We start from the raw sequence: 24,690 nt of genomic DNA on the forward strand, positions 1-24,690 counted from the left end.
AAAAGCTAATCTTGACTCAAAATACATTTTTAAAACCCAGCCCTTGAGAAAATAGTTTGTGTCTGGATTGAGGGCTCTCTGTATGTAAAGTGTTTTGTATTATATTGATGGGACAAATGTCAGATATGTAATGCCTAGTTAGTTTTAATGTGCCGATATTAATATTTTTATTAAGTGTAATTTTAATGACAGTTATGAGTTCAAATGTTTTCAGGCGCTTGCTTCCTGCAGAGGAATCCAGAATGATAAGAGGGCTGATCTGGTCCTTTTTATGGGGTGTGTTACAGGTGAACTGGTGCTGTCCTGCTTTCTTTCTCAGTGGGTCTTACTGTTTGAGCTTGTCTATTTGTAAAGTCAGTGTGCGTTTTATTTTCTGATGTTGAGGCTCGACACACTGGTGATGCATAGTTTTTCTAAAGTGTCCTTTTGCTGATTAGATCTAGCAGTCCTGAAAGCCTAGCCTTCCTCCTCGCCTGTATGATCTACTGTCCAAAATGAGCTGACAGGCGAGGATTGCACCTCTCGGACCTATATCCTCTCAGTTGATGCAATGAAGTATTTTTATTGATGTTTCAACAATGGATTTTAATGAGGAAAAGAGACTATTGTTAAAACCCAGTGAAATATGTTTCCTAATGTTTTTGTTGTTGTTTTTTTTTCAAATAAAAAGTTCTATAATCAACACTGTTTTGCCTTCTTTTAAACAGTTCTATAATAGATTTGCTGAACAGCACAATGGATTTATGTTACTGATTATGACCATATACAAGAAAGTGTTTTCAATGTATATTACTGTACAGGAGAATAACCATGGATTTAAAGGGTTAAAATTATGAAAATGTATTATTTAGTAACTAATCAAGACGAATCCAGAATATGGGCGGATGGTGGTGTAAATTGATTGTCTTACTAACCCTGTCATAGTCTGTGATGCCTGCACAATCTGACAAGTCTGTGTGCTGAAACATGTTTTACTTGACTTTACATAAATCTTCACATATTTACTTTAAATTTAAATTATTTAAACTAAAACAGCTGACGAAGACCCCCAATTACTTTTCAGTTTCCTGGCTAACCAGTTGCTTAAAACATTTTAAAGAGGACAAATATAAAATATGAAGAGCAAAGATATAGGGTCATACTCTGATCTAGTTATGATGTGCTGAGGTCAGGACACAAATGGTTTCAGTGCAATGAGCACACCATCAAATATGAACTAAAATTAGTCAAATTGAATCCACCAATTCATGCACTTAACAGTTTAGGGACCCCAATATGCTGAAATATTCAAATACAATAGGTGTACTGCATGAGGAAAAACTTTCCTCATTAACTGCAGGATTATTGGGTATTAAGTAGGTATGTATGTAACGAGGAGACTTGTTGGTACCCATAAAGCACATTTTCATTCAGATATCTTAAGGTCAGAGGTCAAGGTACCGCTTGCCTCTAGTTTAATTTAATACCAATATAATTTGTGTAGCGTTAAGACTTATCTGAGAGAGAGGGAGTCGGTCCAGGCTTAATATTTCTGCTGTAGGGTTAGTTAACCTAACTAACTCAGACAGATTTTTAGTAATTATGTTTTGTTTTCAAAAAACTTGTAATTTAACTCACACAGTGATGTTAACATTACACCATAAAATCGAATAGCTATTTTAGCAATTGGAAAAATAACAGCAACAATTTCCTCAATGACCATGTTACACAAAAAAAAAAAATACGGTAAAGTTTACCGGCAGCTGTGATTGCCAGAACTTCACAGTAAAAAATAAAGTGAGTGGAGTTTCTACTGTAAATCTAAATTTAAATATCAGCAAAAACTGTCATTTAGACTGAGTAATCCCTTTTATTTTTAGGGTAATTTTACATGAAAAAACAGTTTTCTACAGTTAAAGTTTTGTACTATTCCTTGATTTACGTCAATCAGAATCGTCTACTACGGTGATATTCAATTTTTAATTTTACGCCCTATTTCTGATGCAATGACAGTATTTTACTGTAATTTCTACACACATTTTTTTTTACAGTGTACTAATCCACAGACCCCACTGTGACAGTGACTGTCCATTGATGTCCATTTTATTCAAGTGGAGGTAATAATGTCATACAATCTCAAATATCTCACAAATTAAATCAACAAAACAACCACTGATAAGCTTTTTCTGGAGCTTTTAACCATATCACATGGTCTTCATATCATGTCTTGAATATCATGGGAAATGGTTGAAAGGTCCAGAAAAAGTGAGAAATGCTTTAGTTTTTTTTTTTTTCCTGGAGCCAACTCTGCTCTCACACAACTTCCTTCTGGCTTCATGGGAGAAGTGCCTCTGGCTTGATCTGCCAGCTTGTGTCCGTCCACAGCCAAGTGTCCTGTCGAAGTGTCCTTGAGCAAGACAGTGAACCACTGACCTGCTGCTCATCATCCTGTAAATCCATCTGTATCTCTCCAATGGATACATTAGATAACCTTTTTTTTTTGCTTAAGTTAAGTTTGGCTTTCATCCTTGAAACAATAACAGCTTAGTCAGAAAATCTGTTTCAGTCAGTCAAATATCTGCAGAAGATTCCTCACGATGTGTCCAGGTGTTTCCACACAGTAGCCCAGAGGCAACACGAGTGAAAAGTGAAGACATATTTGTCATGGTTCTACTGGTTTCTATTGTACCACGGGAAACCTGTGGAGCTGCATTTCTCCAAAAACAGAATACATAAACTCATGAGTGTGGAATGTTTCAGGTGTAAAATGTAATGTTAGACAGTATTATAAAACATGTTATGCCCTCTGTTGTCCTTTCCTGCATTCACTAAAGTTAAATGATTAGAGGCTGACGTACATGGTCAAAACGCGAAACAGTTTGAAAGATAAGAAGTTAGACTCTAGTTCCACATCACTTAATTCATTGGAAACATTAAATGATCATTTATATTAGTAATTAATGTGAATTTTTGATAGAATGTTAGCTAAAAGCTGTCCAATGTGGGATTCAGTGATGCTAGCTATTAGCACTGTACAACACTGTATTATGTTACGCTCCAAGCAACATTGCTAGCTAGCTTAGCGTCCTAATTTAATTAATTTGTTGGTTGGACTAGTTATCCACTAGTAGTGCTAAGAATACTAGTTGACAGGAACCATAGCTGTTAAATCCAGTTTGTGTTATCTCATCTAACAACTAGACAATCGTTAGTTAGCCCATCTTTGCTAGCTAGCAGCTTAACTTGGAGCAGACATGTGTCTTTTGATTTTCAAGATATTAAGTTGAGAGTGGGTTCTCCCTCACTGTTTAATCCACAGCCAGCAATGCTCCTCTTGTTTTATGAGTTTGGGAAAAGGGAAAAAAATGACTCCTCCTGCTAAACTCTGAGGGTACCTGATGTCAGACCGTTTCATCTTGTTGCTCAGAGGTCAAAGCTTGACAGACCTTCTTAGTAACTCTTAGTAACGGTTGCTAAGGTATGATTGGATGAGGAGCGTTCGGGGGAGGAGTTATGCGAACAGTCAATTATGTGATATAACATAATTATTACTTACTATGTGATAACTATGACTTAGGAGAGATATGCCATACGTTTTGAGTTAAGTCAGGATTTTGAGATACATTAAAAGCCAGGGTTCTTTTTATATGACAAAATAATGCCATTGTTATTCTTGACAGGTCATAATTTTCTCCCAGTTACGATATTAAGTGAAAACTATAAGCAGGGCTACAAGATACTTCCTAACAATTATAAGGTATTATCACAATTATAGATAATAAGTCTTACTGCAGTCATAAATAAGTTAATAAATAAAAGCTCCCACAATACTGAGATTTTTAATTAGATTGGTAAGTATTTGGTAGTAGATTGGTAATTAATTGAGATTAGTAATTATAATTTCTCATAATTATGACAGTTGATGAAATGCACTGTCATAACCATAAGATAAGACACAATAATGAGGAAAATAACATTTCACAATGAAAAAAAAATACTTTTTTGTATTGTTATTTTCAAGTAGAGGGAATGGATCTCTGTCTTTTCAAAATATAGGTTGTTGTTTATCCAAGGCACTTTTATTACCACACCAAGAGATGGAAGTAGGTGCTTTTTTTTTGCTCTATTTTTTTCCGTTAACTTAGTGTTGGAGCATTTCACACTCTTGAGTTTACATACAGATTGTTCTGGAGCTCCATTAGCCTGTAGATCACTCTCTGTCACTGTCCTGACTTTAACCATGCATTGCTCTAATATAGCCTGTGTCATATAGTTAGAAACTGGCTATTAGACTTCTCAACTAGTGGTAATTTTCATCCAAACAACAGTGTGTAACAAACTAACTAACTTCCGCAGACTTTTTTCCACCTATGAATCATTTTACCTCACAATAGTTTATTGCAGGTCCAGAAAACATTTTAAAAATAGTCATTTTGATCCTCCACAAACCAACATGAGAGCGGTTTGCTCCTGATATTGCATCACTTTTCCTAACATTCAGGCTGCTCTCAGACTGTGAAAGATGCAGCACTATTGTCTTTTCTACATCTGCTTTTTCTTTCTTCAGCAGGTCTATGTACAGATGGAGAGTTTGGTTGTAAAACTCACCATTTGATTCAGAATCCTTATGAAGCTTTTTTTAGACATATTATGCAATGTACACTTTCTTGTTCAACACAAATGAAAAGGTTCACAACCCGAAAATGATGAATTCTTGAACCCGGAGGGAAGTAAACTGGAAGGTCGCTGGTTAGATTCCACAGTCTGGATGGAAGGACGGAGGGCAGTGCCCCCAGAGCAAGGCATGTAACCAGAACCATGAAACCATGTAACCATGGACCAGAAGACTGCAGCTATACTGGGCAGTCTCCATAGAAAGAAGCATGCAGGCTCATCTAACCATTCCTGGATAAAACCTCAATAGAAAACAATAAAAATGGCTCGGGTGTCCATCTCAGGTGACAGTGGGTGTAAAATGCTTGATAAAATAGTCAGATCTTGCTGTTCTCCAAGTGGGAATCGATGTGTTTGATGAGGGCGTCGTCAGGGTAACCGGTCGGGAAGGTCAGCTGACACAGAGGACAGCTGCGAACAGCACTCTCTTCAGACTCCATCCATAACTACCGACAGAGGAAACACAAGTATCAAATTATCTTAAAATCACAGAATCTACTCATAGATTTCAACTCAGTTTAAACGTAAACTTTGTAGTCCATTAGAGGATTCTATGGATACCTTCCTTATGTACGAGGGGACTGCCCCCACCTCTCATATGGAATATTTAGCTGGGTGTAGATATAGTCGCTTTACTCAGAAAACCATGGTTACACCGTAACCTTCAGAATTATCACCAACTCTGCAGCTCTCCTCAGCATTGCTTTTATGCAAATGAAACAGTCTTCTATGTACAGTCATAGAATAAATGTCTTGTTCATTTCGCTGCTGATATCTAGCCATTTTCCCTGGTTTTCTTGATAATGATTTTGGTTCTTATCAAGAAAATGAAGGAAATGCCTAGATATCAGCTCTTAAATAAACTCTTATGAGCTATTTATGTTGTTATCATTATATTTGTCCAAAAAATTACCTTTAGTTGTACCAGGCATGAAAATGAACAATACATTAAAGACAAAGGATTCCATGATTGTATGTTTTCATTTTGACAGCTATTTTAGATTTTGTCTTAGTCAAAGTATATACGTATATGTGTGTTTGTGTGTGTGAGCTTCCATTCATTTATTCATAAATTACTCATCTGAACATTGCTTTCATTTTGAAGGCCGTTCTAACAAGTTCTCACTGTACCGCCTAATAAATATATGCACCATCAAAACAAGTAGTGGCTGACCTAACTGTGTTTTCCGAGGGGGAAGCTGGCTTGACCCCAGTTAATTAACATTATATTGACTATGATATCTTGTCCACATTTTTTTCACATATTTTGTCATAATTTTCATTAACGAAATTAACACTGGACCACAATTTTTCTCAAACATTCTTTTGCATAATCTCATTATGATAGCAGTAACAAATGCTGGTAAGAAAAAAAAAAGTTTGCATTTCCAGAATTCATAATGTCGGTTTGCTTCTCCTTGCCATCCATACACCAAATTGTAATAACTGGCACAGAAACAGAAATAGTTTTCTTTTATCAGACCAAAGCAGGTCTCTGTCTCCAGGAGTAGAACTACGTTCTGTCATTTCGATTTACTCTTCTCCTCAAATTTAAAATCACTGTTCACCAGACTGGATGTCAGGTTCCACCAGACCAGGAGTCTTATCTTTGCTCTCTATCACACTTATATGGTCTATTTAAACTGTCAGTTTTACTACAATTCATGCTGCTGTCTGTTGCACATTGCACTCATTTTAATTATTTTTTAAGGTTTTAAATATTGTTTTTAAGCTTATTGTTTTGTTCTTTTTAGCTCAGGGAGTGCCAATTCATATCAATTTGCATATATGAATTCTATTTTTTTTAATCATATTTGATGCATCAGGTTTTTTTGTGTAATTTGTTTCTCTCAGTTTGTTTTTCTTGAACTTACAAAAACATATATAACTTAACATTTTTAACCTAACCAAAACGTTGACGTTCCTTTTAACATTTTTCCTTAAACATAAAAAATAACTTTTCATCATGATGAGGACTGATGATAGTTATATGGAGTCTAACGATTGAGCTGTCACTGGCTTTATTTAAAGACTTTGCTCATTTACAAAATCTGTACGTGCAGGTCATGAAGATGTCTGAGTCAGGTGACTGGCATACGTATATATACACACAAGCATGCACACACACGCACACGCACACACGCACACACACACACACACACACACACTTATACATAAATATGCATCTGCAAGTGGTCAGAAAAACATTAAATAATTACTAATATTGCTGTTTGTCTGGTGCATACAGGTTTGCTAACAGGTTTGCTTAAACATTATAAGGTGATAATATGTGAATATGATTGTTTGATATACACCCTCTTCATTCTGTTGTTAATTCTTTTTGGAGTTTTATTTATACGTCTGCTTACCTGTGCAGTGGTGTTTGTTTGTTTTGGGTTCTATACCACATTTTTCTTCCATTTTTTCGTCTAATTTCTGCCTCAATGAACTAGTTTCCCTACAAAGACCGATGGAAATCTATTAGTGGTTTAATGAAATTTTCATATAATTTTCTACTCACATTAATGGAGGGCCATGACTGAGCATGCTCAGTGTTCATGTAGGGAGGCAGATGGCAAGAGAGGGTGGCCGGGCCCTCAGGGGAGGAGAAGGAGGGATGATTGAGCTGTTTCCTAGGAGACGGGAATGAGGGATGTGGGGGCTGTTCCCTAGGCGACAATGAGCCAATCCCAATTGTTCCAAGCGTCCGAGGCGGGCTGGCAGCCGGCGATAAATATGTACATACATCCTGTAAATGTACACAACACACACACACATTTTAATGAATAACCCGAGTTAATGCCACAAGAAATGCCACGCATATCCTTATCATCATCATCATCATCACCTCTTCATCATCAGAGGACTGAGGTGGTGTCACCAGTGGGGTTGGCTCAGGCGGGTGATCAAGGCGACAGAAGTGATGCACCTGAACGAAAGGAGGAGCATGGTGATTACCACTGCAGCTTGAAGGATTATATAGTAGTTTGTACAGTGGCAAGAAAAAGTATGTAAACCCTTTGAAATAACCTTGTTTTCTGCATTAATTTGTCATAAAATCTGATCTGCATCTAAGTCCCAAGTATAGACAAACACAATATTCTTCACCTCATACCACACAAACAATTATATTATTTCATGTTTTTATTAAACACATCCGTGAAACATTGGTGACCATTGTTTTCTTCAATGTCTTGTTCATTTTGCTGCTGATAACTGGCCATTTCCATGGTTTTCTTGATGATGACTTTGGTTCTTATCAAGAAAACGAAGGAAAATGTCTAGATATCAGCTCGTAAATTAAACTCTTATGAGCTATTTTTGTTGTTATCATTATATTTGTCCAAACAAATTACCTTTAGTTGTACCAGGCATTAAAATGAACAATACATTAAAGAAAAAGGATTCCATGACTGTATGTGTTCATTTTGGCAGCTATTCTAGATTTTGTCTTAGTCAAAGTATATACGTATATATGTGTGTTTGTGTATGTGAGCTTCCATTCATTTATTCATAAATGACTCACTTTTTTTTCTTTTTTGAGTGAACCTTTAGGCTAAAGAGCTAATTGGAGTCAGGAGTTAGCAAACCTGGAGTCCAATCAATAACAACATTTGAGTGAGGTGTAGAGTTACTTTGATCTATAAAAAACACTCAAACTTTCCTTCATTATTGGACAGGTCCTATATGTCCAATTCAGTGCTACAATTTCAAAACCAGTGCACGACCTGGATGTGGTTTAAGCATCATTTTTGGATCCTTCCTTGACTTTGGGAAGCACTCAGTGTGACTCAAACTTTCTTGTTTTCCCTGTCCTATTTCAACATGACAATGGCCCTGTGCACAAAGCCGGCTCCATTGAGAATTGGTTTTTCAATTTTGATGTGGAAAAACTTGACTTGGGGCTACAGAGTGGTGCAGTGGTTAGCACTCTCGCCTCACAGCAAGAGTTGCGGCTCTTCTGTGTGGAGTTCTCTCTGGGTCCTCCAGTTTCCTCCCACAGACCACACTGGTGACTCTAAATTGTGTGAATGAGAGTGTGAATGGTTGTCTGTCTCTATGTGTCAGCCCTGTGATGGTCTGGTGACCTGTTTCCCGAGTGCGACCCGAGTGCATATAAGCGGCTAAAGATGATGGATGATGTATGGACAACTGCACAGAGCCCTGGTACATTTTTGGAGTTGTTGATGGGACTCAGAGGCAGCAGTGTCATAAAATGGCCTGATTCGCCAATTTTCCAAATCCGCCATCTAAATAGCATGTAAAGGGAATGGGAGCTGAAATTCTGATTGATTTAATCATGTTACGCCTCAAAACACAAGCAACTAGCAAGCAAAAGTGAGTTGGACACGCTCTGAATGCACTCGCCATGTGCTTTAGACTGTCTCAATAGCTTTCAGTCTCACCTCAGCAGCCCGAGGAAAGCCCAGGTCCAGACCACAGTGACGTGGACTGCTGCTCAGACTGCTACCACCACCACCTCCTCCTCTCTCTCCTCCAGCTCCGTGAGCTGAAGCCGGTCTGACCAGGCCCACCAAGGAGGTACGGAGTTGAGATTTGGTTTGGCTGTAACCCTGCATTCCTCCAAGGAGGGGCCTGGGCTTGGGGAGGGTGGATACTGGATCTCTCATCAGCCGAGCCTGGGGCCTGTGCATGCCTGATGGGTCAGCTACCTGTAAACAGAAAGGGTGTCAAAGGTTCAAAGGTCTAGTCAGTCTTCACTGATAAATTTGACAAATATGTTAATAAATGCCTCACCTCTGAGTAACTACGTCGCCCCTGGAACTTTGCTCGTAGACGGCTGCAGGTCGGCTGATGGGAGTAGGAGGTGGGGCCGTCTCTTGGGGACAGAGGAGGAGAAGGGTTGGGGAGGAGCCTGTCAGGTGGCAGTGAGGGGCCCTGGGGGGAGGTCGGGGAGAGACGCTGAGGAGCAGGAATAGGACGAGAGGCTGGATGAAGAGAGGAGAGGAAAGGAGAGGAGAGGAGAGGAGAGGAGAGAAAGCGAGAGCGTCATAAAAGGATGAAGGCCTGGTCGCTACTGAAGATGCTCTGTATTGGTAGCAGTGGTGAGTTTGGCCTACCAGGCTCCTGTGAGACATGTCGCATAAGTTCACTCTGTTTCACAGCCAGATTGCGGACCCGACCCAGTTCCTCTGTCAGCTCAGTGTAGGCTAATGCTAGGTTCACCCTGCAACACAAAGAGAGTGACTGAATAAATGGAAACATATAAATTACAAACTGACAAATACTTTAGACTGATATCAAAATAATACTCACTGTTCATCCCCAGCTTTTTTTACCCACTCTACATCACAGTGCTCGCAGTGTAGGGACAACTCCTGTGGCTGACGGAAACACAGCTGTGGTAAGGGCTCTGTCACATCGCACCTTGTTTTCTACATGTGGTCTAGCTTTGTCCCTATGCTTAAGCAATACAACTGTTATTTATGTATAGCACTTGACCATCCTTCAGCCTCTGCTCTGGTTCAAGTTGGATGTTGAAGTTACAGAGAATAGTCTGCAGAAAAAAACATTTTACATTGCTGTAACATGGTAGTAAATGGCCTAAAATGTGACCAATCAGTACTGGCCCCAACGGACATTCCTCAGTATTGACAGGTTGTATATTGTTACAGGGGGCAGGAGCAATCACTCAGGACGAGGCATCAATTGGGAAACGAAAAGATCCTCTACAGACAGAGCAAACACTCACATGCAAAAACAGCAGCCCCACATTACAAGAAAATCTAAAAGATCAAAATACAGTGGAGGCCATAACATGATGTATATATACATCAGAGCTCCAACATTCAACTAAAACTAGTAAGTCAAAGTGCTACTTCAAGATCAATAATTCTCATGCTCAACATAGGTTTTCAGATTTGCAGCTACTAGTATACAATAGGTGCATTTCAGCATGTGGTGAAAATCGATTTGCAGAGGTGTAACTTTGGAAAGAAGACTCAACATTGAATTCAATGCAACTTTGAGAAGTAACTTAAAATCAGTGGTGGAAAGTAACTAAGTACATTTACTCAAGTAGTGTACTTTAGCACAATTTTGCTGAAGTTGTACTTTACTTGAGTAATCCAATTTTATGTAACTTTATACTTCTACTCCACTACATTTTGAGGTGAATATTGTACTTTTTACTCCACATTTAGCTGCCAAGTTACTTTTTCAGGTCGAGATTTAACATAAACATGATAAATTTAAAGTGATTTGACATTTGTTGAAAATAATCCTCATTACAGTATGTTCAGAAGATAAAATTAATTCTTGAGAAAATTAAAATGCTGCTTATTTAAATGCATCAATAATAATAATAATAATAATAATAATAATAATAATCTAATAATATATTTAGAATATATATAATAATCTGAGTGGGTTCATTCTGCATAACAAGTACTTTTACTTTTGATACTTTTAGTACATTTTGATGCTGATACTTTTGTACTTTTACTTAAGTAAGTTTTAAATGCAGGACTTTTACCTGTCGTGAAGTAACTTCACAGTGTGGTATTTATTCATACTTTTACTTGAGTAAGAGATCTGAATACTTTTTCCATCATTTCTTTAAGTGTTATTGGTGATGTACTGGAAAGCAGTTCTAATTCATTGATTAATAGTAAGCTGATGCAAAGCATTGTGATGAGACATTTTGTAATAATATCATATCTTTAGAGGGTAAAGTTGGTCTTATTCTGTATTTTTCTTATTGTCAGAGAATCACTGTGACACAACCATGTCTTGGTTTGCACTGGGCTTTTGAAGGATCCTATTTACAACCCCAATTCCAAAAAGTTTAGCTTAGCATCGCAGGACTACTTCACAAATGCAAGATAATAGTTAGTATCACTGGTGTAAACAGCCAACCTGTCTCTGCGCTTCCTGTAGCTGTGCAACCTCCTGCTGCAGCCTCTGAAACTCAGCCCTCAGCTCCTTCTCCCTCTGACAGGCTCCCTCCACCTGGTGCCGCGCTCCCTCCAGCTCAGCCTCCAGATGCTGCAGCTTCATGTCCGACAGGGCGTCCAGACTGCGGGAGCTCTGCAGCGTCGGCCCGCAGCCCTCTAACAAATCCAGACGGACAATAGTTCAACTGCAGATTTCAGACAAATTTCTTGTTCTGCACAGCTGTGTCATTACTGTTACATATCACTGTTACATAACTAACCACAGATATTTGCCTTGTTCATGGAGTCACAGCAGTGAACTCCAGAATGAAGAGGTGAAACACAACTACCATTCGATACAAAAATCGATACAGCATATTATCGTGATATTTGGCATGGCAATATTATATCAATTCATGGCCGCAAAGTATCGATATTTAGCGTTCCGGCAGGTCGTCAGTATTTTTGCTGTTGTTTTTCTTTCTGGAGGCTGTAGCGGGCTCACCTTTAGGAATATACTGGAGATAATGGTGTCATATGAAACTAGAAGATCTAAGGAATCTACAGGTGTGTGTCAGGATATCGTTTCGGGAAGTTACGGGAAATAACACTGCAAAGTTAGGCTTTTTTTATGTTTTTTTCAAAAAAAATTCAGAACAGTGAAGCATAAAGTTGAGGAAAGTTGATAAAATGCTGCAGTTGTTGTCGTCCATACATGTTTGATATCAGTTCAGTTCAATTTGACTGAATACTTTGTTGGTCTGTCTGTGGGTTTGACTCTCATTGTGGAGAAATAAAAAGACTGGAGTGAGATGAATAGACTGAGAATTTTCTCTCATTTGACAAAACAATTCTTGATTGAATTTCATTTTGTGGACACAAAATGCAGTTAATCAATTAAATCACAATATATTGTATCACAATACTCACCATATCGCAAAATGCTTAAAATCTTCATAATATCGTATCGTGACTATAGTATCTGGATAAAATCGTAACGTGGGGCCTCTGCTGATTCACACCTATAATATTTAGGGTTTTTGCACCTCTATGTCCATTTGGGTGACACCTAGTTTTAAGAGAGTGGTATTAACTGCTATTAAGGGCTGGTAGTACTGCTACTAATACGTATTATTATTATAAGTGGTACTGCTTTTTGTTACTATTACTTTTATTCGTATTACTTACTCCTCATACTACTAAAGCCACCATTATTTAACTGGCTCTACTGCTGATTCGAACCTATCTTACCTCTGGGTACGTCCAGGCTGCCGTGGAGTTGAGACTGAAGTGCGTCTTTGCTGCGCACATGAGCGCTGAGTTTCTGAAGGGAAGTTTCTCTCTGTCTGAGAGCTGACTCCAGACCGCAGATCCGCTCCACATGCTGCTCTGCAAGAGTCGTCTGACGCAAACACAAACACACAAGTGAAACCCAAAATGCTGCTAAGAATAATAATACAAGGATATGTGTGTGTGTGAGAGAGAGAGAGAGAGAGAGAGAGAGAGAGAGAGAGAGAGAGAGAGAGAGAGAGAGAGGGTGTGCATGTTTACCATCTTGTCTAGGTCTCTCTGGACATTGCTTTTCTCCAAGTGAATCTTCTCATAAGCCTGGATGACTTCTTCCAACCTCTCTTCTCTCTCCTTACTCTTCTGGAGCTGAGACAGAGAGAGGTAGCAGAAACCTCTTAGACTTTAACAGAATTATTGTTGCAACAAATTGGGTCCTATATTAGTTTTGTTCTTTTCATAAATCCTACTGTTGAAACTACAAGTCAAGCTTCATTACATCGCTATGCAATTCACTCAAGATACATGAAGTGAAGTATAACGGGGGTGAAAAAGTCCAATGGGTCAAGAACCATGTGCAGTCAGACTAAAAGACTAAAAGGGTGAAAAACAAAACAAAAATCAAGTTTGTCAAATATATTTGGGAGAGAAAATGAAGGTGAAGGTAAAATTAGTGAAATAACTTTTTTTATTTAGGTTTTTTTTTTTTTTACAATTAACACTTGAAATGATGAAGGCATTTGCAAATGACAAGGTAGTACAAAAATAAAAAGATTTCAAACGTTTTTTTTTTTTTTTTCACAAAAATGAACCGACACACTGACAAAAGAGGAAGATCTTGGGTCGATAATAATATGATAACTATGAAACAAAATTGAAATCTAAAAGAAATCAGGTTTGAATTGAGATCAAACACAAAGCTTGTTTACAAGATATTTAATCAATGCTGATCAATGGATAAAGCCATAAAGTGCATCTTTGGACGGATGGAAAAAAAACAACAGTGAATGAAAATGCTATTGACTCTTCCAGTCCAAGAATTCATTCAACAGTTACTGATATTTTTTTAACCATCGACTGGACTGAAAACAAAATAAACCATAATGAAAACATAAAATCATACAACTAAAACAACTGCACGTTGTTTCTATCTGTCACAGTTACTGATTCAACCATGACCTGTCTTCCTTGCACACTAAGACACACAGTTTTCTTGTGCAAATAGTGATTATTACCTAGCCTATGGTTGTGCTAACTTTTCAGTTTGAGCTCTGAATGTGTCAATAATCTGGCTAAACTGTTGGCTTGCTATGTTGCTTCTTCACACAGCCATTCTTCTATAATCCAAGATGACTACCTCCTGAGTAAGAGAGTTGACCCTCTGCTGTAGGTTGGTTGTCTCTGATTGGATCACACTGGTTTCCTTGATGATTGGCTCACAGGAACAGCACGGTATCCTCTCATCTCCAAATTCACCAATCACAGGAAACTGGAGGAGATGAATGGAGATTAACTTCCATGAAAGGAAAGAATTCATGTGTTTAGCAAAGTCTATTTAATTATCTAAGTATATTCTATTTTGTGTGTGTTTGTGTGCTGCTCTCCACCTTGACCTCGTAGTGTTTGAGCTTTCTTTTGATGCTGCTGTTCTCCCTTTCCAGACTCGCCAGGCGCGTCTTGATGTCGTGATAGGCGGCGGCTAGAGCCAATCCAGACGCTGGGTACATGTCCTCTGGCAGCCGATTGGCCGACCAGCTAATCCCAGATATGCCTACATCATCTCTCAGCCCCTCTCCTCCTCCCAGCAGCCCCAGCTCTCCTCTGCGGAATAGATCCATTATCAGTTAGCTGTAAGAGAAGGAAAGAAAGACTTGTAGCGGAAGAAAACCCAGACTGGACTTTTGGCAGACAGACAAGGAGCCATGTAAGCTCAGTAAGGCACTTTGCAATCTATACCTCACACAGCAGGGGCACTAATGGCATTCAATCCACCAAGCCATGTGTTCTGGCAGAGGTGACAGTCGCAATGTGTGTGTTTCATTTTCATTTTCAAACTGCAGCAGGGAGCCAACTGAGCCTCACAGGTTTGCCGTTTCCCGTCTGCTCTCATAAAGAACATCCTTTCATCCCTCTTCACATCTTTTACATGGTTGCAGAAAACCGATCCATCGCTACAAAAACAAAAGCATTTAATTTAAGAAATACACCTACAGAAGATGGTATTAATAAGGACTAATGGTTCTATGATTTGTGGGACATCACTGTTCATTCACATGCCAACCAAAACGGCCAGCCAGAGTGTGTTTTCAGAAATAATCACTTTTCCCAGCCACTGATTGTCAAGATATCTGGTGCCAGACGGGCTGGTCTGAGTATTTCAGAAATTGCTGATGTACTGGGATTTTCATGCACTACCATGTCTAGGGTTTGCAGAGAATGGTCAGAAAAAGAGAAAATATCCAGAGAAATATCCAGAGGTCAGAGGAGAATGGCCAGACAGCAGCAGTTACTTAAATAACCACTTGTTGAAACCAAGCTATGCAGAAGAGCATCTCTGAACACACAACACTTGGAGCAGATGGGCTACAGCAGCAGACGACCACACTGCCACTTTATTAGGCACACCTTGCTAGCTAATAAAGTGGATGGTGAGTGTATGTTCCTGATATTTTTTTGTCCATCATAAGTTCAGTTGATGTGCGTGTTTTTTATGGTCTATAAGAATGAGACAGACACTGTAAGAATTAAACTGCATTTAGCCTATCTGCAAGACCTCAGAATAGCATTAAGCTGCTGGCCAAAGGAGATCTGAGCAGCAGTTTAATAAGAGTGGGATGGAAGGTGCAGCTCTGCAGTACTACATCAATATTTCATGGGTTCACAAAAGCTATACCTCTTCCTTTACAACAGCCACATACATATGAACGCACAAATATCCATATTACAGAATATTAAGTGTTTAAAATTAATGTAAAGAAATATAATATACATATTATTTGCGAAGAAATAAAAAGACTGGAGTGAGATGAATAGACTGAGAATTTTCTCTTTTTTGACAAAACAATTCTTGATTGGATTTGATTTTGTGGACACAAAATACAGTTAAATCGCAATATATATTGTATCGTGACTCAAGTATCGGCATAAAATCGTATCGTAGGGCCTCTGGTGATTCCCACCTCTATCAACGATACCTGTGCAGTCTGTTTTGTCATATATATACACACACGTACTTTGTAAAGAAAATTGTCTAACTAACTAACTTACTAAAATTTAGTTCACCCAATGTTGTGGAAAATCTTAACAAATCTAGACACAAGAGTTTCTTTGAAAAACAGCTCTGTGTGGGATTTAATGAAAAGTATCAAAAACAGATACACGTAGTCGTAGTCTTCTGTATTAAAACTTAAATATCGATCAGAGATATGATGAGAAATTAGGCCACTGTAAGGAGCAGTGGTTGTCACAGTGGAGTACTTGAAGGCCACCTCCAGTTCTGAGGCCTGTGACTGTAGATTGTAATAACATTGACACTTTTCTAATCATTTTAACTGAAGCCACATACAGATCTAGCTCTCCCTCTCTCTCCTTTACTAATACAATACTCCCATGTTCATTGTGTGTGTGTGTGTGTGTGTGTGTGTGTATAGAGCCTAAAGGCAACTGCAGTAGCAGAGAGGGAGAGAGGTCAAACCATCTCTCTGCAGATAACTCCCACTCTCACAGCCCACGGACTCAGTCTCTCTCTCACACACTCACTCAGCCCACACACTGCTTGTGTCTATCCAACCCCTTTCTCCATAACTCCCTCACAGTTCTATTGACTTTTTATTGCTGGAGCACACACACAGTGTCAGCCAAGGGCAGATCAGAGCAGGACCATATGTCTTCATCACATGGTTGTTTCATTTATTAATGGATCCATGGTCCGCTTTACCCACAACCCCCTGTAGTCAAACATAAAAACCCAGTGAACTGCCTCATCATCGTAGTGTTTGCAGTGATGGCATCGGTGCTGTCAACATAGCTGTAGTGATATGCAAGTTTTTGATGTCATCAATTGTATTGATTATGGAACATTTTGATAACATTCAGAAATAAAGAGAATGCAAAATGAAAGAAAATACACTTGAAACATGAGTAAGTGAAGTTGTTTTTGAAGTGGCATACACACATTTCCATTATTTATTCAATCAATCAATCAATCAGTTTTATTTGTCACATGCAATCGTACATGGTACAACTCCAGTGAAACACAATCCATTTGCCAGCAATCAGATTTGTCAGTCATACAGCCACATTATTAGGTACACTTGTTCAACTACTTGTGAACGCAACTATTCAATCAGTCAATCACATGGCAGCAACTCAACGCATGTAGACATGGTGAAGATGAGCTGTTGATGTTCAAAGTGAGCATCAGAAGAAGTGAGAAAAGGAATCTACTTCTCACTTGATTTATTACCTATATAGACATTTTCCTGATCACTTTCTGGTCTTAATAAATTCATTAATTTGGTCCCTTAAAAATGTCTCCTTCAGTCGACTGTTCATTTTGAACCACAGATGCACCTTGCTAACTAAGTACAACAATCTTAATGTGTGTGTTATCTGAATAACACTGACAACTCAAGGCAGTGCACTGTCTATTACCCATAGTTCTATGCTGAGTGATGTGAAAATGAATGAATCTGTGCATTTTCTAAAGCACTCTGTTATCAAATGATTCAATGTCTGTAAAAAATCTTTTAACACTAGACAATATATCCTCTCATAAAAATTTGTTTTCGTCTGACCCTCATATCCCTCAGTTGCCTGAATGATTTTACTGTCTGGTGTAAGCTCATCACAGTTAACAAGACGGTATAACAAGAGTACTCTGCCCTACAAAGCCTAACTGCAGTAACTACGCAATGTGTAAAACTGAGAAAATCTGCTTTAGTTTTTTTTAGGTTTTTTTTTAACGATTTTTAACTGGCCAGCCAAATGGGTTATAGGTAGGTAAGTGATATGACACTTATTTCTACATGTGTTTAATGATGTCATTTTTATGCTAAAAAATCATGAAGATTTATTTGACCTTTGACCTAAAAAATGTAGTTACTGCACTCTGGTTTAGCTGTTAAAGGTTCTAATAGTAAAGCAAGAACAGAGTGCAGTAACTACAATGTTGTTGTCTTCTTTCAGCTTTTATATTTTGTTTTCACTGAATAAACATTTTCAAAGTGATTTTGTAATTAGTGTATTTAAAAGTGTTTAACAACTCTATTCAAAGATCCCTATCAAAGCAGACTGTGGTAAGTGAAGTTACTGTGGTCTGCTTTGGTTTTGAGTTGGATTTTGTAGTTACTGCAATTTTTATATCATTATTTCTCTGAAATAAAGCAAAATCGAATCTAAAATTTGTCAAGGATTAAGGTTAAGGTTAATTTTTTTAGTTATAACTCAATTCCAACCAAAAATGTAATAACTGCAGTTAGACTTTGTTGAGCGATACAGTCCGATGTGTTAATTTATTTATCCTCCCATTTTGGAATTGTTACGCCCTCTATTTACTCATTTACATACATTTATTTACTCTTTAAACTTACAACATAAATCCACAGAAACTGCAGCTTTTTTACAACCGCAAACTATACGTGTGTGCCATTTTTAGAAAGCGCAGCTGTACCGCGAGCCGCAATACGTACCTCGTGTCGTAATGGGTTGCTGCCGTTTAGGTTGGAGAACTTGTTGTTTTTTGAGAATGTGTTGTTGCCATCAAATTCAAAATGAGCTAATATTTTATATAATAATATGTTGTTTATGTTCAATTGGGAATAAAATATGGCAAAGAGTTATTATTAGCTCATTATTAGCTACAGTCATAGAAAAAATGATTAGACCACCCTTGTTTTCTTCAATTTATTGTTCATTTAATGCCTGGCACAACTAAAGCTACCTATACATCAGAATAATTTGAAAAGATTGACAAAAGACTCCCGGAAAACTATAGGCTCACACCTGTTCACATCTAAAGACAAGTGTTGAGAGTTTTTAGTCCCAGCCTAGTCTCACACTGAGATTTAAAACAGACTGAATCTTGCAGGTTCACTATTTACAAGACTACAACTCGACTCTTTTAGCATTTTTTTCCTATCATGCTCTTAGTAAAAACTTACGAAATGGAGGAGAAGCAGCTTTTGGCTCCAGCTGCTCTAGTGTGTGCAGTGGTTTGTGTTGAAAAAAAAACAACAAAAAGAAGAGGAGAAGACGCCACAAAATGCCCCCTCACAAAGCTGAAAAGGTTTTTCTGTTTTTCTGACATGAAAAGTTGACTATTTTAAAGTAAAAATAGATATAGAATAAAGGAAAGGAAAATTTTGAAATGAATTCATGATATACATGTCCTATTTAATTATAATTTGCTGAATTGAATAATTATATTTATCAGCTCTATCAACTTTCATTTAGTTAATCATACATTAATCATCAATTATTTATTACTTATTTATGTATACATTTATTTATACATTTTAACTGGGTCTCCTTACTGTTCTCTTTACTAAGAAACAGCGACCCCAAAAATCCCGCTTGTGGCCATACAACATCACTATATTTTTATTTAGGACTGAGCTTACTAGTATTGTTGATTGTGTTACGTCACTGAGACTTGAGATAATATCAAACATGTTTGATATGATCGAAAACCCAAGGCTAGGAAAAGACTGATATCAAACAGTGCAGATTACTACCGTAAACTTAGCGATGGAGATGACGGGAGCGCCGTGACTCCAGTAAAACTCCTAGATTTACTAAAGACTTTCAGTTTTTAGTCTGGGACTGTGAAAATCTTTTGGTGTAAGCCCAGCATAAAGGTACATTTGTTTGGAAAAATATAATGATAACAACAAAAATAGAGTTTAATTTAAGAGCTGATATCTAGCCATTTTCCATGGTTTTTTTTATAATGATTTTGGTTATTATCAAGACCATGGAAAATTGCTAGATATCACCTTTTAAATGAAACTCTTATGAGCTATTTTTGTTGTTATCATTATATCTGTCCAAACCCCTACCTTTAGTTGTACCAGGCATTAAAATGAACAAGAAATTAAAGAAAAAGGGTGGTCTAATAATTTTTTCCAGGACTGTATGTTACATTCCAGTCATGTTTTTCTGTGACAAGTGAAGGGCATTATTTATACAAAGGGTATACAAAGATAAGTTGTTATACATTAAACAATTAAGCTGCAGGTGTGTAGGTGTGTGGTGTGTGTGTATTATATACTATGATATATCACCTGTTACTGTATACTTTCAGTCCTTTTTCTAAAATTGGGAGCAAAACTACTTCACTACTGAATCTTTTCTTTATTTAACTTTGTGATGTAGTCAGTCCATAGAAACACACTTTCTAGTGTTGTAGGTGATCCTCTGGCCTCTCCTCCCCCCCCCACACACACACACACACACACACACACCTTTATCCCTCTACCTTCTTTGACAATTGTTTCTGCTGTTACAACCAAACACATGTAGAGCAAAGATTACTGCTCCACTTGGCCTGATTGGACTTCATCCAGCAGCTGTATCGGAGAATGACCACCCACTCAGATGGAGAGTGTAGTGAGGAGAAATGACAGGTAAGGAAAAAGGATTTAAAGTCTTTAAAACCAGAATTAATGCAAATAGTTCTGGATCTTAAGCCAAAAAAGAATTTAAATCAGTTGTGCTATTATGATTCTTTTAGATATATGACAAATATACCAGTTTTTTACCTGGTGATGCCGTTGCAGCGATTTTTTCTATGACCATGTCATATGGTTAAAGAACCAACTGGTAGGCTAATTTGGGTAAATTTATCAAATCATCTAATTTAAAAAAAAAACATGATCAATTGCAGTTCTACTCATATTTTCTGTTATTTTCTCCAATGTGCAATATCTGTAATGCAAAGTACTCTCAGGAAAACAAACAAAAACGTGTATGTCTTGTTTTTATATTCTTATTCTGTCTTCTATATCTATGTGTCTGTATCTTGAGCTGCTGTGGCAACTATATTCCCCCACTGCGGGATAAATAAAGTCATTTATTATCTTATCTTATTTAAATACTAGTAAGTGCCTAAAAAATGACACAACCACAACCCAAACTCAGCCTGACAGAACCTGATGGGTTCTGCCAAATTATCATTAGTATAGAGTCACAGACAGAGAAATAGACTACAATTACTCATATTTAAAAAATAAATAAATCTGAACCAAACCAGAGCTTTATACAACACTTAAATGACAGTGGGGTTGTCACTAAAAAAAAATGTTTTAACGATTAAGAGCTAAGACAGGGGTGTCACAATTTCAATTCTTAATCAAAATTCGATCAAATTGAGATTTTAATTTCACTGACTCGCAAATATTCCCAAGCAAAACAAAGATGACTCCCCGCGGTAACCTGCATACGAAGTCACAGAAAATTAAAATTAATTAAATTATTCGACCACCCTGTTTTCTTCAATGTATTGGTCATTTTAATGTCTGGTACAAAGGTTTGTTTGGAAAAATATGATGATAATAACAAAACAGCTCATAATAGTTTAATGTGGGAGCTGATATCTAGACATTTTCCATGGCTTTCTTGATAATAACCAAAATCATTATCAAGAAAACCATGGAAAATGGCTAGATATCAGCTCTGAAAGTAAACTCTTATGAGCTATTTTTGTTGTTATCATTATATTTGTCCAAACAAATGTACTATTACATTAGTATTAGAGAAAACAGGGGTGGTCTAATATCTTTTTCCATGACTGTAGATGGTTAGAAAAGGCTTTGGGGTTCTGCAAATATAGGAGGTTATTATTTTAAAATGATATTCTGGGTTAAACATTGCACCTCTGTGACCTAAATATGTGCTTATGGGCCTACATGAGAGGCACAAACTGGCTACTGAAATGAACGCTATATCTAGGCTAAACCCAAAGCATATCTCGGCTAAACCTACAGCATGTATGCCACCTTTCTCATGTCCAGTTACAAGATATAGCCTACAAATCTCATAATTTACACATTGTCAAGATGTGCTCTAGAAATCCTACAGCACATGAACACAACACGTGCATCGCCACTCTATCATAGCGTCGTTATAGCCTCTCCACTGAATAAAAACATTGCCGTCTGTATATTTGCCTCATAATAACCTTGTAACCAATGTGCGTTACAGCGTCACTGCTGAGCCTTTTCCCCGACCACAACATCCAGTGACCCGGTCGGTGACGGTGAAAGCTTGTTTTCACCGGTAAACGAGGCTTTCAGCAGAAAGAAATACAGCTGATATAAGCAGCGGGCAGAGGATGGAAAGACAGGAAAAGGACAAACACGACGATGGAGCCGAATTACTTACGGATCTGTAGAAAAGGCATGAAGATGATGGTGGTGCTGAGGAGGGTCGACATGACTGGAGTCTGGAGTCTGACATCAGCAGTCAGTGTGTGTGTGTGTGTGTGTGTGTGTGTGTTTGTGGCATTTCAAAGCATACCTCCCCCTCCCCCTGTCGGCCGTACAACGAGAAGGGGAGGGTAAGAGAATGGATATAAACAACAGAAAGCAGCTGATATTACCCTTTTTTTTCAATTTACCCGAACCTTCGCTTAAATCAGGGATTGGCAACTTAAATGCTGGAGGGGGCCACAGTTTTTCATCGACACTATCACAGGGCCACATATAGGACCGTGCACTTAACCAGTTATAATGAAACTGCAATTTTAATTACGTTTACAGTGCAGTTACTTAACATATTTTCAAAAATTGGGAGCAAAACTACTTCACTACTGAATATTTTCTTTATTTTACTTTGTGATGTAGTCAGTTGTTAGAGATTAATTAAAAAAAAGAGCAATAATCTGCATTATGACCTTTAGTAAGAATGCTGCTTAGAAAAGTATTTAGCAAAGCATAAAACACATTCTATATGCCAGCACACAGAAATAAAGAGTATCAACAGAAAGGACATACTGATAACGCTTTGCACATCGCCACATTATTTGAGGGCAAGCAGATAAAAAACTGAAGCACTCTTTGTGCTCCAATTCAAGACCACACCTTTATCCCTCTATACCTTCTTTGACAATTGTTTCTGCTGTTACAACCAAACACATGTAGAGCAAAGATTACTGCTCCACTTGGCCTGATTGGACTTCATCCAGCAGCTGTATCGGAGAATGACCACCCACTCAGATGGAGAGTGTAGTGAGGAGAAATGACAGGTAAGGAAAAAGGATTTAAAGTCTTTAAAACCAGAAGTAATGCAAATAGTTGTGGATCTTAAGCCAAAAGGAACAAGTGTGTGTGTGTGTGTTTGTGGCATTTCAAAGCATACCTCCCCCTCCCCCTGTCGGCCGTACAACGAGAAGGGGAGGGTAAGAGAATGGATATAAACAACAGAAAGAAGCTGATATTACTCTTTTTTTTTTTTTTCAATTTACCTGAACCTTCGCTTAAATCAGGGATGGGCAACTTAAATGCTGGAGGGGGCCACAGTTTTTCATCGACACTACCACAGGGCCACATATAGGACCGTGCACTTAACCAGTTATGATGAAACTGCAATTTTAATTACATTTACAGTGCAGTAACTTAACATATTTCATGCTCAAATGCATGTGACAGTATAAATAGGAATACAAAAGGTTTGAAGCAAATAAAAAATAACCACTTACTGTGATTTCTTTTTTTTTCCAGTGTAAGAACAGCAGACCAACATTAATTGCAAGAAGTAATTTTGTGCATTTTTACACTGCACTTTCAAGATTTCATGCTCAAATGAATATAGTTGTACTGAGGGCCTCTTCAATCGAGGGTGTGGGCCGTATGCGGCCCCCAGGCCTCCAGTTGCCCAACACTGGCTTAAATTATCTATAGGGGACATGAGAGATCTGTACTTAATAACAGTGATAGTATATGCCATGCGTTCAAACAGAGAAAAAAATGAAAGTGGTCGGATCTTTAAAGAAAATCGGTATTTTCCTTAAACCAGTCATGGAAAGTAGCTAAGTATATTTACTACAGTACTGTACTCAAGTACATTTTGAGGTACTTTACTTGAGTATATTCACATTTGTAACTTTATACTTCTACTCCACTACATTGTGAGGCAAATATTGTACTTTTTACTCCACTACATTTAGCTGACAGCTGTAGTTACTTTTCAAGTCAAGATTGAACATGAAAAACATGATACATTTAAAGTCATGAGACATTAAAAAACAACAACCTCAAAACAGTATATCAGGTCGTTATCTTTACAAAATTAAAATGCTGCTTAAATAATTGCATCAATAATAATAATTTAATAATATGTTTAATAATAAGAATAGCTAAAAAGTTAATATAGCGCCAAATATGCTTTATAATACAATATAATTCAGTAAGATGACTAAAAAAAATAGGGCACTGATGACATAACAGGTACTTTTACTTTTGATACTTTAAGTACATTTTGATGCTGATACTTTTGTATATTTAATTCAGTAAGCTTTGAATGCAGGACTTTTACTTGTAGTGGAGTTTATAAGTTTATATTGGCAACAGGCACAGAACTATGGATGACAAAGCATTGTCACAGCTGTTGACAAAGTTGAAATGAGAATGCATTGGTAAATCCACTGGTCAACACACTTGGTGATCAGGATGAGGTATATGAAGTAGCATAATTGCTTCTACTTCAGGTAAAATTGATATGTTGTTCACTCAATAAATGGAAACTTTTTTCCGCTTATTTGTTTGCATTCCCAGCATGCAACACCATGTAGTTAAAGCAGCAATGTCTTTTTTGTTTTGTTTTCAGGTACAGGATATGTGTTTTCCCTGTGTCCACC

At 37.7% G+C, this 24,690-nt stretch overlaps 2 protein-coding genes across 3 annotated transcripts in view; one reads left to right on the forward strand and one right to left on the reverse strand.

The window, feature by feature from the left end:
* Positions 1-682, forward strand: part of LOC131984047 (oxysterol-binding protein-related protein 7-like) — a 29,851-nt gene extending 29,169 nt beyond the window's left edge. Inside the window, exon 23 of the mRNA XM_059348913.1 lies at positions 1-682. This exon is cut by the window's left edge and continues 440 nt beyond it. The gene's annotated coding sequence lies outside the window, so the exon portion shown is untranslated.
* A 1,728-nt stretch (positions 683-2,410) lies between these two features.
* On the reverse strand, positions 2,411-22,326 carry LOC131983900 (TANK-binding kinase 1-binding protein 1-like). Of its 2 annotated transcripts, XM_059348727.1 has the most exons (13): positions 22,218-22,326; positions 14,444-14,684; positions 14,194-14,325; positions 13,101-13,205; positions 12,801-12,951; positions 11,533-11,726; positions 9,931-9,998; positions 9,735-9,841; positions 9,412-9,602; positions 9,060-9,326; positions 7,502-7,582; positions 7,175-7,402; positions 2,411-5,099 (listed from the first exon to the last, which is right to left on the reverse strand). In XM_059348727.1, the coding sequence occupies exons 2-13, from the start codon at positions 14,672-14,674 to the stop codon at positions 4,971-4,973; spliced, it is 1,884 nt and encodes a 627-aa protein (XP_059204710.1). In that variant the 5' UTR covers positions 14,675-14,684; positions 22,218-22,326; the 3' UTR covers positions 2,411-4,970. The 2 variants fall into 2 exon arrangements, with proteins under 2 accessions (XP_059204710.1, XP_059204711.1); XM_059348728.1 differs by lacking the exon at positions 22,218-22,326 and having other exon boundaries at positions 14,444-15,442.
* Between the last annotated feature and the right edge of the window lie 2,364 nt (positions 22,327-24,690).

This window comes from Centropristis striata, chromosome 13, assembly GCF_030273125.1.
Source record: "Centropristis striata isolate RG_2023a ecotype Rhode Island chromosome 13, C.striata_1.0, whole genome shotgun sequence".
In the NCBI taxonomy this organism is placed as follows: Eukaryota; Metazoa; Chordata; class Actinopteri; order Perciformes; family Serranidae; genus Centropristis; species Centropristis striata.

What these genes read in the sequence shown, in the direction of transcription:
- LOC131983900 (XM_059348727.1), bottom strand. Translation starts at nt 14,674, where the DNA reads ATGGATCTATTCCGCAGAGGAGAGCTGGGGCTGCTGGGAGGAGGAGAG. An exon ending in CAGCCTGGACGTACCCAGAG is followed by an intron (nt 11,727 to 12,800) that starts GTAAGATAGGTT and finishes TGGATTTGTTAG; the next exon opens with AGGGCTGCGGGCCGACGCTG. An exon ending in ACATGTCTCACAGGAGCCTG is followed by an intron (nt 9,603 to 9,734) that starts GTAGGCCAAACT and finishes CTCTTCATCCAG; the next exon opens with CCTCTCGTCCTATTCCTGCT.